Below are 15,863 nucleotides of genomic sequence, written 5' to 3' on the forward strand. Positions count from 1 at the left end.
ATATATGTATATATATTCATGTTTCAGTCTACATAATGGATTGATTTGAATAATTTTTTTTTTAACTTCGCAGATTAAGTTTCTCTGATAGTTTCATTGTAATGTTTTCGAGATAATTGTAAATTGAAAATCTAAAATAAAAAGTTATATTGTCTACATGGACAATTTAAAACTATCTTTCATGTTTTGTTCTCATTTGTTTAGTTGCAGTATGATATTATGTTGTCTAATGACATTCTGATATTAAAATTATTTTTGTGTGTGAACTCAGGGAAATGTTTTTGAAAATCCTAGGTAAACAATTAGCACAATTTCCTGCATCACATAGAGCTCAGTAACAGTCTGATTGTCATTTCTGTAACCCCTTTTCTTATTTTTATCAATATGCATGTTTCTCATCTATGTTTTTCTTGTGAAAAGTTTTTTTCATGCACCATGGTTATATGTTGAATTATTTTTTATATTACATTAAAAAAATAATAAAATAAAAAAAAATGTAAAATATATGGTTTTATAAATGTAAATATATGGTTTTTCTTCTTAATATGTTTTTTTTAAACTTGTTTATGTATTTATTTTTCAAATATTAGACTAATTCAACTTATTACCTAGAAATTTTATTTCAATGAGGCAATATCAGGGTGAAAATAGTTATCAACGTTTGTCAAAGATGTAAAGAGTAGTAGATATAAAAAAAATAATTTTTTATTTAAATAGCTTAGAAATGGCTATTTTAAAACCTGTGAATGAGTTAGACTCATAAATATTTTATAACAAAACTCATACAAATTTTTACATAACTACAGAGATATTTAAAATTAACTATAGGATTAGAAAACAATCTGAAAAGTTTCTCCTCTATGGAATTAGTCCATTAGAAAAAAGTAAATTCTGTTCAGCAAGATCCTGCCATGAAGTCTGATGATTTTTAGTAAAATATAGAATCTATATTTAAATTAAGTTTTATTTTGGGACATTGGTAGTTTCACAGTATGTTTGTATTCTTTCAGCTTGTTAAAAAATGAGGTTTTATCAAACAGAGCTAACTCAACCTTTACTTTTTTATAGGATGAGTAAATTGTGTATTATAATAGCTAAACCTTAATTCTCTTTAATATTTACTTTATATCTGGCACTAGTTTATAATAAAAAATGAAAGGTATGATGTTCCATTGCTGAGATTTCTTTTTCAAAAATAATCAAGATGTGTATTTAAATAAGAAAAGCACGTGCTGAATTAATAATTCAAATTTTGAACTTTTATTTTAACCTCCTGGGCCACCAGGAGCAATACCTGGAAGGTATTGCTTCAGAGAATGAGTAAAATGATTTGTAGCATGTGTGAACATTCCATGCCTGACTGGGAATCGAACCCAGGACCTCCTGATGAAAGTCTGAGTTGCTACCACTTGTGCCATGGAGGTAGTGAAATTTTGGACCTATTAATTTCTGCTCAACTTTCTAATAAAAAAAAATTAGCTTTAATGGAATATTTTGCTGCAGCTGTAGAATACAAAAGAAGTAATACAGAATTTACTCAAACATCGCCTTGTGATTAATAATGTAAATGTAAATGGTTTGGAAGTGCTGTGCTAACTTGAATGTAGTTCACTTATAGAAATTTTTTTTTTTACCCAGAAATTCAAAATGCACCATTTGATTTTAATGACCTAAACAGATATGATCCAAGTATAGCATTTAATTTTTATAATTATGAACATTCAAACTTTAATTTCAAAATGAGCCTATTTATTAATTATTAAAAAAAACTATTTTTTAAAATTGTGTTTGTATACTTACAGAATTTTAATTTAACATTTGTAGGTTAACTGATCTTGGGAGCATAAAACACAGAGAGAGTGCTATAAATGTTGTTAATGCTGAACAGCAATCGATGCTTTCACTTGCTAAAGCTACTAATTCATTTGGAGTTGGTGTTGTCAAACTTATGAATCAGATTAATGTTGATGAGTGAGTGTTTAGTTCTTATTTCATATTTCAAACTTTTTACCATGTTACAGGTGTATGTGGTACAATGAAGTTCCTCTATTAAGAACATATATGGCACTGCGATCATAAGGAAGTAAATAACAGCTTCGTGGGAAAAGCTACAATTCATTGTTCAATTTGAAACCATCATCTGTCCTGCTTCAAGACTTGAATGATATGCACTTTTATGTCCAATTGAAGTTGCCTATGTAAAATTCTATTAACTTTGGGACAGAAATTCCAAGTTGATGTGAAGCATGCTAAGTGGATTTGGACAGGTTTCTTTCAATCAGCTTAAAATATTTCTTAAACAGCTGATGACTGACGTCTTTGTTTAGGGATTCCATAATTCCATAAGGAAACAGGTTTCCTTAAAATTGGCATACCAAACTGTTAGTTGTTCATACTCTTTTCCAAAATTATGCTGAACTGTTATTATCAGTTTGGTTTTTTAAAACCACATGGGCTTTTTTCTGCACATACCATTTTAAATTCTTACAGAACCACTACTTTCATTATTGTTCTAATTTTAGATTACAGTATCACCATCTTCAGTGTTACTTTGCTCGTATCAATAAAAACTTTAATGTTTTTTTGCAACAGAAAAAACTTAATAAATAAACAATAATAATTTATTTTTACTCATTGGTCAAAGCAGCTGCTAAACTGGAGTTGGATGTAACAGTCTGTTATGAGATAGAATAACTTTCAGCATATTCTTTTTCTGCTGACCACCCTACTGCAGACTAGTGGAACCTCTACTTTGTTCTGAAAGATTCTGTCGGTAGAGTGATGTCCAGATGGGCCATTCAACCATAAAAATCCCACTTGACCCCTCCCCCCCCAAAGATAAAATAGGAGTAAAAGTGGACTTTTAAAAATATTATAAATTATTATTACTCACTTTCAACTATTCTTCCAGAGCTAATTATGTAATTCTTTCATTGTGGAATTCTGTCAGTTATTGCCCCGACATTATAAATACATAATGAGCCTTATAAAATTATTTTGGAAGAATATTATTCATATACCAACAATTTAAAGATGTACTATCTTTCTAATGTTTTAAAAATGTATTTCATATAAAACAAATAAAAATACAATATAAATTGTTTTTTATTACACCACAAACTCTTATTTCTACCTATATTACTTTTTGTTTTTAAGTATTGATTTTCATAATGAGAAAAATTTCATGGATGTACAAATAATTTTTTTTCAAACAACCTGTGTATGTTCTGTTGATGATGGTGAAGTCATCCACATCTTTACCTACAACTTTATTTGTAATAGAACATGTTATGCTAATTAACATAAATTGTTGTTTCATCATCTTTAAAACGTGCTTCAGTCATAATTTGGAAAGGAATAAATTATACCATTCAGTTGTCTTTTTTTTAAAACTACTTTATACCAATTGGTAAATATATTTACCTATTATTGTTAGGTTCTTGTATTTTCATATACTATTTCTTTTTCAGTGTTGATAACTTTTGAATATTTAAAAAGAATTCCTGAGATTTTTATCAGTAGATATCATTGTACTTTTACAAGTTTTGTTTGTTCTTTCTGTTATGGTACTGTAAACAGTTTGAACATTATGGAATTCTTTATTTTGCTGTTCTTTAATTATTAGTATGAACAAATTATTCAATTTGATAACCGGCTAAAACATCAATTTTCACTTTCATAACAGCAAAAGTGACCTTAAAATTTAATGAAAATAAAGATAAAAGTTTAAATTTTAATTTGAATCTTATCATCAAAATTATCAATCTTGAAAATTTTTATATTAGATGTAAAAAAGAACTACAGAGTGAGCCAAAAGATACGCAACCCAATAATTAATATTCTTAAAAAATCTTTTTTAACATAATATACTTAACTTTAACGTAATATTTATACTTATATTTTTCTCTCAATTTTTTTTGTCTTTGTCATTTGACTGGTTTGATGCAGTTCTTCAAAATTCCCTATCTAGTGCCAGTGGTTTCATTTTGGCATCCTACATCCTACATCCCTAACAATTTGTTTTCCACACTCCAAATGTTACCTACCCGCACAATTTTCCCATCTACCTGTTCCTCCAATATCAAAGCATCTATTCCAGGATGCCTTAAGATGTGGCCTGTAAGTCTGTCTCTTCTTTTAGCTATATTTTTCCAAATGCTTCTTTCTTCATCGATTTGCTGCAACACCTCTTTTTGTCGCTTTATTCGCCCATCTGATTTTTAACATTCTCTTATAGCACCACTTTTCAAAAGCTTCTAATCTTTTCTTCTCAGATACTCAGATTGTCCAAGTTTCACTTCCATATAAACTACACTCCAAACATATACTTTCAAAAATGTTCTCCTGATGTTTAAATTAATTTTTGATGTAAGCAAATTATATTTCTGTTTTGCCTGAAGCAAGCTAACGAAAATGCTATTCAGCATTTTAAGTCGTTCTTGTGTCATCCATCCAATTCTACTTCCAAAATAACAGAATTCTTCTACCTCCATAATCTTTTCTCTTCTTCGTTTTTATATTCAGTGACCCATCTACATTATTTCTACTACATTTCATTGCTTTTGTTTTGTTCTTTTTTATTTTCATGCAGTAGTTCTTGCGTATGACTTTATCCATGCCATTCACTGTTTTCTCTAAATCTTTTTTTACTCTCAACTAGAATTCAAATCAAATCGTAGCATCTTTGTCTTTTCACCTTGCACGGTTACTCTGGATCTAAATTGCTCTTTAACATCATTAACTGTTCTGTGTAAAAATTAAAAAGAAGCTGGTGTAGGGAACAACCTTGTTGGACTCCCTTTTTTATTACACCCTCTTTCTGATGTTCTTTGATTATTACTGTTACAGTTTGGTTCCTGTAATGTTAGCAATTGTTCTTCTGTCTTTTACTTGAATCCTACATTTTTTTAAATACTGAACATTTTATTCCAGTCTGTGTTAACAAATACCTTTTCTAAGTCTACTTCTTGCAACAGATACTGGAAATGTTCTCCATCTGCTGCTACACATGCCTGAACATGTTTCTTCATGTTAGTTGCTACTTTTCAGATGGTCACTACACTTATGTGGGATATTTCATCTTCGATGTTGTGCTTGAGTTGGTGGATTATGTGAGGGTTATTAATGTAAATATTATCCTTCAGATGTCTTCAACTGAAAAAGTTGGGAGAGAGTTAAATCTGGCGACCTAGGCAACCACAGTTCATGAGAAATGATGTGTTCCCAAAGAACTTTTGCAACATTATTATTGTACTATTCGCTTTATGCACTGTTGCACCCTCTTGCTGCAGCCAGCAGTCTCATTTATCAGCCTTTAACACTGCCACGAATTACATGATGATGTTCTGGTAACGTTCAGTTGTTATTGTTTCTGTGAAAAATATTGGGCCTACAATTCTTTTCTGTGAAATTACACACCAAACTCTAACCTTCTATGAATGTAATTGGGTTTCATGGAAAATGTGAGTGTTTTCTGAACTCCAGTATATTTGTTGTTCTGGCTTTTTATATAGCCGCTTAAGTGAAACCATGCTTCATCAAAGTAGAACACATAATCCAACATCCGAACACTGCTGTGAATAATACACAAAAACCATTGATAGCAATGTAATCTTTTCTCCTATCAGGTTTTCAAAGCTCATACACAACATGAATGTGATACAGATGAAGTTTCAGCTTCTTTATGGCTCTGCAAACACTTCCATAAGACATTCTGGTTTCTTGACACAGTTATCGTATTGACTTTCGTGGTGAACTTAACAAGGATACGTGGATACTTTCCAAGGATGCATTATTTATTATAGCTGGACCGTCTACATTAATCCACACTGCTGGTTTCTCTAAAAGAACGACTACACGTAAAATCGTTGATTTATTATTCACCTGTGATTCATGAAAAACTACCCTAAAGTCTTCTTGACATTTTAAGAATGACTGTGATTTAAAGTAACTTTCAACAATGAACACACATTGAGCCTGGGAGAAACAGATGTTTGTCTGCTCACAGCTTACTTACCACTGTAATCAAAAAGGAGGGAAATTGCTTGGTTATCATGTGCTACTCTTCTACCATAAGATCATCAGTGGCCAACATACACATTCCCACCAGCAAAAAACCAAATTTCCTTCCATAATATGTTTTTGAATTTGGGTTATATATCTTTTGGCTCCCTCTGTATTTTGTTCATTTTTAGAAAAATGTGATTGATGTGCTTTTTTTAATTTTTATTGTATACTGCAGAAAGAGCACTGCCATATTAGGAACGCAGTATGATTTTTTTCTGCACTATAGATTTGTTAAAAAAATTATTACAGTTCTAACTCCAGCATTTTCTTTTTTTAAATGAACTTAAATATTGTGCATTCTTTTCATAATAGTTGAGTCAGTTTCGTTATTATTTTCTAATGATGCTTCCAGTAGGCTTCAATTTTAATGTTGCTTAGAAAAGACTGACTTAAGAATAGTAAATGTAGTTTACTCTTTACATTTAACAAAGGTAAACTGAAAGTGAATTACTTGAGTAGTGGAATTTGAATTTGTTTCTGATTTTATATATATATATATATATATATTTATATTTAAATAAAGGTGTAATAATAGTTATATTACTGATTTATAGTTCAGAAACTGATGCAGCAGTGGTTAATAGCATTAGCCTTACTGAACCAAATGAAGATGCTTTGATGAACCAGCCTTCTCCTGAAAATATGAAATGCGATACTCCAGAAATGGATCGTAAGACAATTCTTTCAATGGTGATTAATTTATTTAACATTTCTTAATTCCCCGTTTTCTTTACTCATGTATTTTCTTAGCAGCTGTAGGTGATACCTAATTACTTCACTTTTTTATGATGGTTATAGATGTTCCTGTTTGTAAAATTGGACATCTTAATTGTAATTTCTTATTGGTGCACTGGAAATTTTACAAAATAGAAAGATGACTGGGCCCATTGTGGCAGAATGGCTAAAAATATTTATGAGAAAATGAAAATCTGGATTAGAAATATGCTTTTGAGTAATATTCACTGTTGAAATGTAGACATTATTATCATTCATTTGTTTGTTAAAATAGTTAAGTAATTTTTGTTTAGTAAATTTACCCTCCCAGGTTATGAATAAAATTATTTTATTTTTTTTTTACAATTCAACATTTCAGTTTCTAACCTACTTATAGCTTGTTTTAGAAATGTATATATTCCTATTCTAACTGTATATTTTTACATGTAGATTGTAAGTTCTTCAGTTAGTCTTTAATTAAGATTTGATTCTCATTAATTGATAAATTTAATTTTATATTTTGGTCTAATGTAAGATTATAAAATATTGTACAGACGTTTTAAAATATTAATAACAATTATATCAGTTAAACTAATCCTAAGAATTGTGCTTTCAATCAGCAAAACCAATGTTCTTGTTGTTCACATGAGACTTCACTTTATATTTTATTTTCATAATTATTGAATTTTAACAGTTTTTTTATTTGTTTTTCTAAACAGATTAAAACACTTTATTTATAAACATTTTTTATAATAAATTAATAAACAGTAGCTTACTATGTAGTGATATAAATTAATCTTTTAACATTATTATTGTAACTTAAAAATTAAATTCAGATAAAAGGCAATTACAATCATAAAGAGAGTAATTAAAAAAATAAAATTAATTTCCTGACTAAACAGCACAGAAAATAAAAATAATTCAGTTATAATTATAGGCTGTTACAGTTAATTATAGGCTGTGTAAATTATTCAGTGTTACTCTTATATACAGCTACCAACAGCAATAAATATAAGATTTACATAACTATCATTACAAATTATCATTTGTTTCAAATATGTATGTAACTGTAATTAACAAATGTTAGATTATACTTTGGCTATATATTTCAATTAATTATATAGTGACTGTAACTTATACTTATTAAAGTCTCTAAAGGGCTCAGTTGATGTATAGGGTGAGGATGGATTGCTGAATCAGCAGTGATAAATGAAGAATATATATTTGCCCAGACATGCATGTGTAGGCACCTGGGCATTGGTTGAAAACATATGTGTTATCTGGAAAAATTGTTGGCAACTGCCTGTGAAATGTCAGAAGAATTGGAAATTTATAAAACTTTGTCATTTGATATAGCTTAAAAACTGGGCATGTATCATATTATGGCAGAATTTGTGTCACAGCTACAACTGAGAAACATACACTATTTAGCCTGTTGGGAACTTTTGGATAAATGAAGTGATAATAGAAACTTTTGAAAAAAATATCAACAGATAAATGAGACGTGAATGCAGTGGTGGAAAAATCATCAGTTTGGCCAAAAAAATAGCATTACCAAATCACTCTAAAATTAACATTAGGATGCCTTCATCCTCCTGTTGTTCGTCAGTTTAATAACAGCAAGGAGTCTTATTTGACAGTAATGTATAGGGTTTGGAGGCATGAAACAACACTTTTATGCTATTCCTTTTTAATGTGTTATTTTGTGCAAAATAATCTACTGTTAAAATTATCTACACTGTTATTTCTCAGCCCTCCTACTCCAAAATTTTTTTAAAACAGATTTTTTACCCTCTTATATTACAAAGCAATTTCCATGAAGCTTACTAACAATAAAAAATAAAATTGTTGTAGAATTGTATTAAAAGTTAGTGAAATAATTTGGAAGAAGATAAACCATAACACTATGTTAAATATCAAATTATTATTTTATATAAAGTTTGGTTTCTTTACGGATAACCCTCGTATAGAGGAAAAGTAATAAAGACAAACACTACAGTATGTATAAAACAAATTAGTGACAATGTTTTATGTAGAATATATGTTGACATTAAAAGATTAGTACGGATCAAGGAGGAGAATATCATTAAACCAATCTAAATGACAGATGTCCTAAAAAAAGTTAATGCTATTGTGATTAACATATAATTAATTTATATGTAAAATTAAATTTTTTAAATTTAACAAACAAATTTTTTTTTAACAATGCTTAATCAGTAACAACAAATTGTCTGATATTTTTACATCGCATCTATTGTGACTTGTGATAGGAGTATGTACATCTTTTGAATTGTGCTCCAAATCTAAACTTATCAAGGTTCATTCAACTAATCTTATAGCTTGATAAGTATTTCACTGGTTAAGATAGATTACTAAGAAGAAAACTGTGAAAGAGTTTAAGTGAACAGAAAAAAACCTTAAAAGAATCCTTGCAAGAAAAAGGTTCTTGAATAACTAGTAACAGAAAGAAACTTAACTTTAAATAACATAAAGACAAAACTACAAGAAAAAAATTTTCAAATAAAACCAGTAACAGAAAGAAAATGGAACTTTTAATAGCATCAAAAAATTAGACTGAAGGAAAACATCACAAAAAACATAAAGCACCAGGAAGAACTATAATATCAAGATGTATTTATAAACTGGTAATCTAAGTTTAAAAAAATGAAAAAACAGAAATAGTAGAACCATAATGATATGGGTGGAGAGAGGATAAGTGGGATAGGGTGGAGGCCCCCACCTCGAAAAATATTTATACTTTTGGTAATTCATTATTTAAAAATCTGTAATTATACTATAATTAGTAACACTTGTGCCTTAATGAACTGTGCCATTTTAAAAACTTATATATGTATTCACTTAATTTTTTAACATAATAAGTTTTATACATATAAACATTTTTTAATTACATCGGTAACATCTAGCTTCTTAAATTGAAAATTGTTCTGATGACTATTTTGTTAAATTATTTGAAATGGCAAAATTACAATGTAAATAAATATGATCACTTTCCCAGTTAGCCTAACAGGTAAGTATGGTATTAATATTTTGTAAACTGCTTAATATTAAGCATTATTTTTATTAAACTACTTAAGTATTAAGTTAAAAATAAATAATCAAAAAGAAAATTTATTATTCAATACTTTTTTATGTCTTCAGTTATTTGACTGGTTTGATGCAGCTCTCCATGATTCCCTATCTAGTGCTAGTCGTTTCATTTCGGTATACCCCCTACATCCTACATCCCTAACAATTTGTTTTACATATTCCAAACGTTGCCTGCCTACACAATTTTTTCCTTCTACCTGTCCCTCCAATATTAAAGCGACTATTCCAGGATGCCTTAATATGTGGCCTATAAGTCTGTCTCTTCTTTTAGCTATATTTTTCCAAATGTTTCTTTCTTCATCTATTTGCCGCAACACCTCTTCATTTGTCACTTTATCCACCCATCTGATTTTTAACATATTTCTATAGCATCACATTTCAAAAGCTTCTAATCTTTTCCTCTCAGGTATTCCAATCGTCCAAGTTTCACTTCCATATAAAGCGATGCTCCAAACATATATCAAAAATCTTTTCCTTGCATTTAAATTAATTTTTGATGTAAACAAATTATATTTCTGACTGAAGGCTCGTTTTGCCTGTGCTATTCTGCATTTTATATCGCTCCTGCTTCGTCCATCTTTAGTAATTCTACTTCCCGAATAACAAAACTCTTCTACCCCCATAATCTTTTCTCCTCCTATTATCACATTCAGTGGTCCATCTTTGTTATTTCTACTACATTTCATACTTTCATTTTGTTCTTGTTTGTTTTGGTGCAGTAGTTCTTGCGTAGGACTTCATCCATGCCATTCATTGTTTCTTCTAAATCCTTTTTACTCTCAGCTAGAATTACTACATCATTAGCAAATCGTAGCATCTTTAACTTTTCACCTTGTACTGTTACTCCAAATCTAAATTGTTCTTTAACATCATTAACTGCTAGTTCCATGTAAAAATTAAAAAGTAACGGGGATAGGGAACATCCTTGTCAGACTTCCTTTCTTATTACGGCTTCTTTCTTATGTTCTTCAATTATTACTGTTGCTGTTTTATGTTTATTACTGTTGTTGTAAATGTTAGCAATTGTTCTTCTATCTCGGTATTTGAACCCTAATTTTTTTTAAATGTGAACATTTTATTCCAGTCTACGTTATTGAAAGCCTTTTCTTGGTTTATAAATGCCAAGTATGTTGGTTTGTTTTTCTTTAATCTTCCTTCTACTATTAATCTGAGGCCTAAAATTGCTTCCCTTGTCCCTATAATTTTCCTGAAACCAAATTGGTCTTCTCCTAACACTTCTTCCACTCTCCTCTCAATTCTTCTTTATAGAATTCTAGTTAAGATTTGTGATGCATGACTAGTTAAATTAATTGTTCTGTATTCTTCACATTTATCTGCTCCTGCTTTCTTTGGTATCATGACTATAACATTTTTTTTTAAGTCTGACGGAACTTCCCCTTTTTCATAAATATTACACACCAGTTTGTATAATCTATCAATCGCTTCTTCACCTGCACTGTGCAGTAATTCTACAGGTATTCCGTCTATTCCAGAAGCCTTTCTGCCATTCAAATTTTTTAATGCTCTCTTAAATTCAGATCTCAGTATTGTTTCTCCCATTTCATCCTCTTCAACTTCATCTTCTTCCTCTATAACACCATTTTCTAATTCATTTCCTCCATATAACTCTTCAATATATTCCACCCACCTATCGACTTTATCTTTCGTATTATAAATCGGTGTACCATCTTTGTTTAACACATTATTGGATTTTAATTTATGTATCCCAAAATTTTCCTTAACTTTCCTGTATGCTCCGTCTATTTTACCAATGTTCATTTCTCTTTTCACTTCTGAACACTTGTATTTAATCCACTCTTTATTCACTAGTTTGCACTTCCTGTTTACAGTATTTAATCCACTCTTTATTCACTAGTTTGCACTTCCTGTTTACAGTATTTCTTAATTGTCGATAGTTCCTTTTAATTTCTTCATCACTAGCATTCTTATATTTTCTACGTTCATCCATCAGCTGCAATATATCATCTGAAATCCAAGGTTTTCTACCAGTTCTCTTTGTTCCGCCTAAGTTTGCTTCTGCTGATTTAAGAATTTCCTTTTTAACATTCTCCCATTCTTCATCTACATTTTCTACCTTATCTTTCTTAGACCTCTTCCGATGTCCTCCTCAAAAATCTTCTTTACCTCCTCTTCTTCAAGCTTCTCTAAATTCCACCAATTCATCTGACACCTTTTCTTCAGGTTTTTAAAACCTAATCTACATTTCATTATCACTAAATGGTTGCTATCAATGTCTGCTCCAGGGTAAGTTTTGCAGTCAATAAGTTGATTTCTAAATCTTTGTTTAACCATGATATAATCTATCTGATACCTTGCAGTATCGCCTGGCTTTTTCCAAGTGTATATTCTTCTATTATGATTTTTAAATTGGATGTTGGCAATTACTAAATTATACTTCGTGCAAAACTCTATAAGTCGGTCCCCTTTTTCATTCCTTTTGCCCAGCCCGTATTCACCCATTTTTTTCCTTCCTTGCCTTTTCCAATGCTTGCATTCTAATTTCCAACTATTATTAAATTTTCATCTCCTTTTATGTGTTTTCAATTTCTTCGTATACACACTCTACCTCATCATCATGGGCGCTTGTAGGCATATAGACGTTAACAATCGTTGTCAGTTTAGGTTTTGATTTTATCCTTATTACAATGATTCTATCGCTATGCGTTTTGAAATACTCTACTCTCTTCCCTATCTTCTTGTTCATTTCGAAACCTACTCCTGCCTGCCCATTATTTGAAGCTAAGTTAATTATTCTAAAATCACCTGACCAAAAGTCGTTTTCCTTGTCCCACCAAACCTTACTAATCCTTACTACATCTGCATTTATCCTATCCATTTCCCTCTTTAAATTTTCTAACCTACCAACCTTTTTTAAACTTCTAATATTCCACGCTCTGACTCGTAGAATGTTATTTTTTAATTTTCTGGTGACCCCTTCCTTAGTAGTCTCCACCCGGAGATCCGAACTGGGGACTAGTTTACCTCCGGAATATTTTACCAAGGAAGGCACCACCGTCTTTGCTATATGAAAATGCAGAGCTACATTTTTTCCAGCTCTTGGAAAAAAGAGCTGCTGTAGTTTTCCATTGCTTTCAGCTGCACAGTACTCAAGAGGATTGAGTGATGTTTATATGGCCGTTTTAGTCGTCCTGACTTACGCCCTTAACAACTACTGAAAGAACTGCTGCCATCTTTCAGGAATCACTCCTTAGTCTGGCTCTCAACAGATACCTCTCCGATATGGTTCCACCTTCGGTCCAGCTACTCTGCATCACTGAGCACTCAAGCCAAATTTTACTTTTTTATATAAAAATTATAATTATATTTGTGAAACAAATTATCATTACACCCACTTTTTTTGTTTTCGGGGTCCTTTGGTCATGAAACGTCAAGAAATATAAAAAACCCATATCTCATATTTTGACTAATTACTATACTTTCCTTCTTGCAACACAGCTCTAGAGCAGTAATCTCTAAAGTGAGGTACGGAAATTGATACTTGGGAGTACGCCAAAGAAGTAGTAAAAATAGTAAATAATTTTATTTTTTGACTACACACACACACACTTATAATAATTTTCGTCTTGGGTTACGTGAACAAAAAGGTTTAGAAATCACTACTCTAGAGCTGTGATGCCAGGAAAGTAAAATCTATCTTCATTTCAGACTTCCATCATACTCGTATGTAAGTTATAGATAATTTTTAAGTTTTCTCAAATCATATCCAAGATTATTGATTTAACATGCTAAGAAATTTTGTGATTAACAAGAAAATTAAAAAATGTCCTTCTCTTTACATATAATTAATTTTTAATTATGAGTAGCATTGGTTTTTAACTCTCATATTATCTAAAGTATTATTTTTATAACTCGATGTAATCAGCCGATAGATTTTTGTAACTGTCTTTTTTAACATCTTGTTTTGGAGTGGCTGTATGTGATTCTAAAAAATTTTCTGGGATCATCCATAGGAACCGATATAATGTATTTGGTAAACCTGAAATCACGTTATGAAATAAACATCTCTATATTCCGAGATTCGATAGGGTAAAAATAACTTAAAGAATATCCTTTTTTATCTATTTTTACTTCCATGTACGAAGTAAAGGAAGTACTGTGATCACAAAAAATTTCCGTTTCCCGATTTCAATGGAAATATCTATTCTGACTAGTTTCGGCATGACGTACGTACGTATGTATCTTGCATAGCTCAAAAACGATTAGCCATAAGATGTTGAAATTTTGGATTTAGGACTGTTGTAACATCTAGTTGTGCACCTTCCCTTTTGATTGCAATCGACTGTAACAAAAGTGTCCAAAAAAAACCCAAAATCCTAAAAATTTGAAATTTGGGGTTTTTTCTTAACTGCAGTAAATAAGCCCACATTGAGAACTTCTCAACGATATATCATAAATGTATTATTCAATACAGTAGCTGATTATTGCTCACAAAATTATAGTTTTAGCAATAAGTTGCCGATTAAGAAATCATGAACTATACTTAATTCTTTCCCTCTCATGAACTGCCACAGAATCTGTACAAATCTCAAAAATATATCTCTAATTTTCTTTATAAGTAAGTTTATAATATTTTTTCTAAAATTCCATATTTTTGAATTTATAATTATTAAACTATTTTCAAGTTCATTATCATCAAAGTAATCATCAACCTCCTGAAATTTAACGAAGGTCACATTTTAATCCATAATTTATTTTTATAGAATTGTTTGTCAAAACTGAAATTTACATAAATAAAATGAGCTTTTAAATCTTGATGTATATTTTTTTAAATGTACATATTCTTTTTCTTGCTGTTTAATCTGTTCTCATTAAATAATGCAAAAATCTATGAACTTTGATTTATATAATTTTTCTTATATTTTTACCATTACATACTAAATTAGATTTTTCTGTTACTAGCAAAAACTTAGGTGTTTTTTTTTATTAGCTATAATTAATATATATTTGTAATAAATTTTATAACAATAAAAAATATTGAATCATGAGTTAGTTTTATAATATCTATAAATCTTCTTATGTAAATAATTAATAATTATGGTGATCCAAAATTTTTATGAAGTTTGCAAGTAGTATTAGGTTTTCAGAAACAATTAACAAATTACACTTTTAATTTGTCTCTCATCTCTCCATCTTTCTCATAATGCACCTTTTTTACATTTATAATTGTTTAGTACAAAAAAATATTGATAGTACAAAACTATTAGCGATCAAAATCTTAGTTATCAATCAATATGTAGATTTTTACTCCTTGAACAAAGTAAAGGAAGTATTGTGATTGCAAAAAATTTTGATTTTCAGATTTCAATGAAAATATTCATTTTGACTGGTTTCAGCATAACGTCCTTACATACATGTATCTCGCATAACTCAAAAACAAGTAGCCATAGGATGTCAAAATTTTTGATTTAGGACTGTTGTACACATCTAGTTTTGCACCTCCCCTTTTGATTGCAATTGACTACCAAAAGTGTCCCAAAAAAGCCCAAAATCAAAAAAAGATTGGATTTTGGACTTTCTCTTCAGTAATAAACCCTCATTAAGAGTTTTTTATTGATATATCATAAGTAAATAAAATCATCATAAATAAAAATATATCATCATAAATAAAATTTGATGTACATTTCATTTAAAAAAAATGTGTATATATAATTTAGGGAAGTCATGTAGTGTCCACATCACATGATCTTGTGACAAATAACATTTAAACCAAACTAAAAAGCTTCTAGTTAAAACTACTAGAAGCTTTTTGAACTCACTTCATTAATTTTTGCCATCTGCAAACACTCAAGTACATAAATTTTCTTTCCTGTTAATTATTGAACACCAGTTATTATAAAACTAACTGACCTTTCCCCATTAAGTGGCCTTGCCCCTGCAGCTGTAGCGGTTCAGTCAGCCTGTTAAATACAGATAAATTTTAATATTTTCAGAGT

The 15,863-nt window shown here is 29.9% G+C and overlaps 1 protein-coding gene across 1 annotated transcript in view; it reads left to right on the plus strand.

Annotated features, from left to right (window-relative positions):
* Pld (Phospholipase D) overlaps window positions 1-15,863 on the plus strand; it is a 133,128-nt gene that overhangs the window by 73,068 nt on the left and 44,197 nt on the right. Inside the window, exons 12-13 of the mRNA XM_075358452.1 lie at window positions 1,825-1,971; window positions 6,621-6,756. Coding sequence (XP_075214567.1) covers window positions 1,825-1,971; window positions 6,621-6,756 — 283 coding nt within the window. The remainder of the gene's footprint in view (window positions 1-1,824; window positions 1,972-6,620; window positions 6,757-15,863) is intronic.

The sequence above is a fragment of the Lycorma delicatula genome, chromosome 2 (assembly GCF_047948215.1).
Source record: "Lycorma delicatula isolate Av1 chromosome 2, ASM4794821v1, whole genome shotgun sequence".
NCBI classification, from domain to species: domain Eukaryota; kingdom Metazoa; phylum Arthropoda; class Insecta; order Hemiptera; family Fulgoridae; genus Lycorma; species Lycorma delicatula.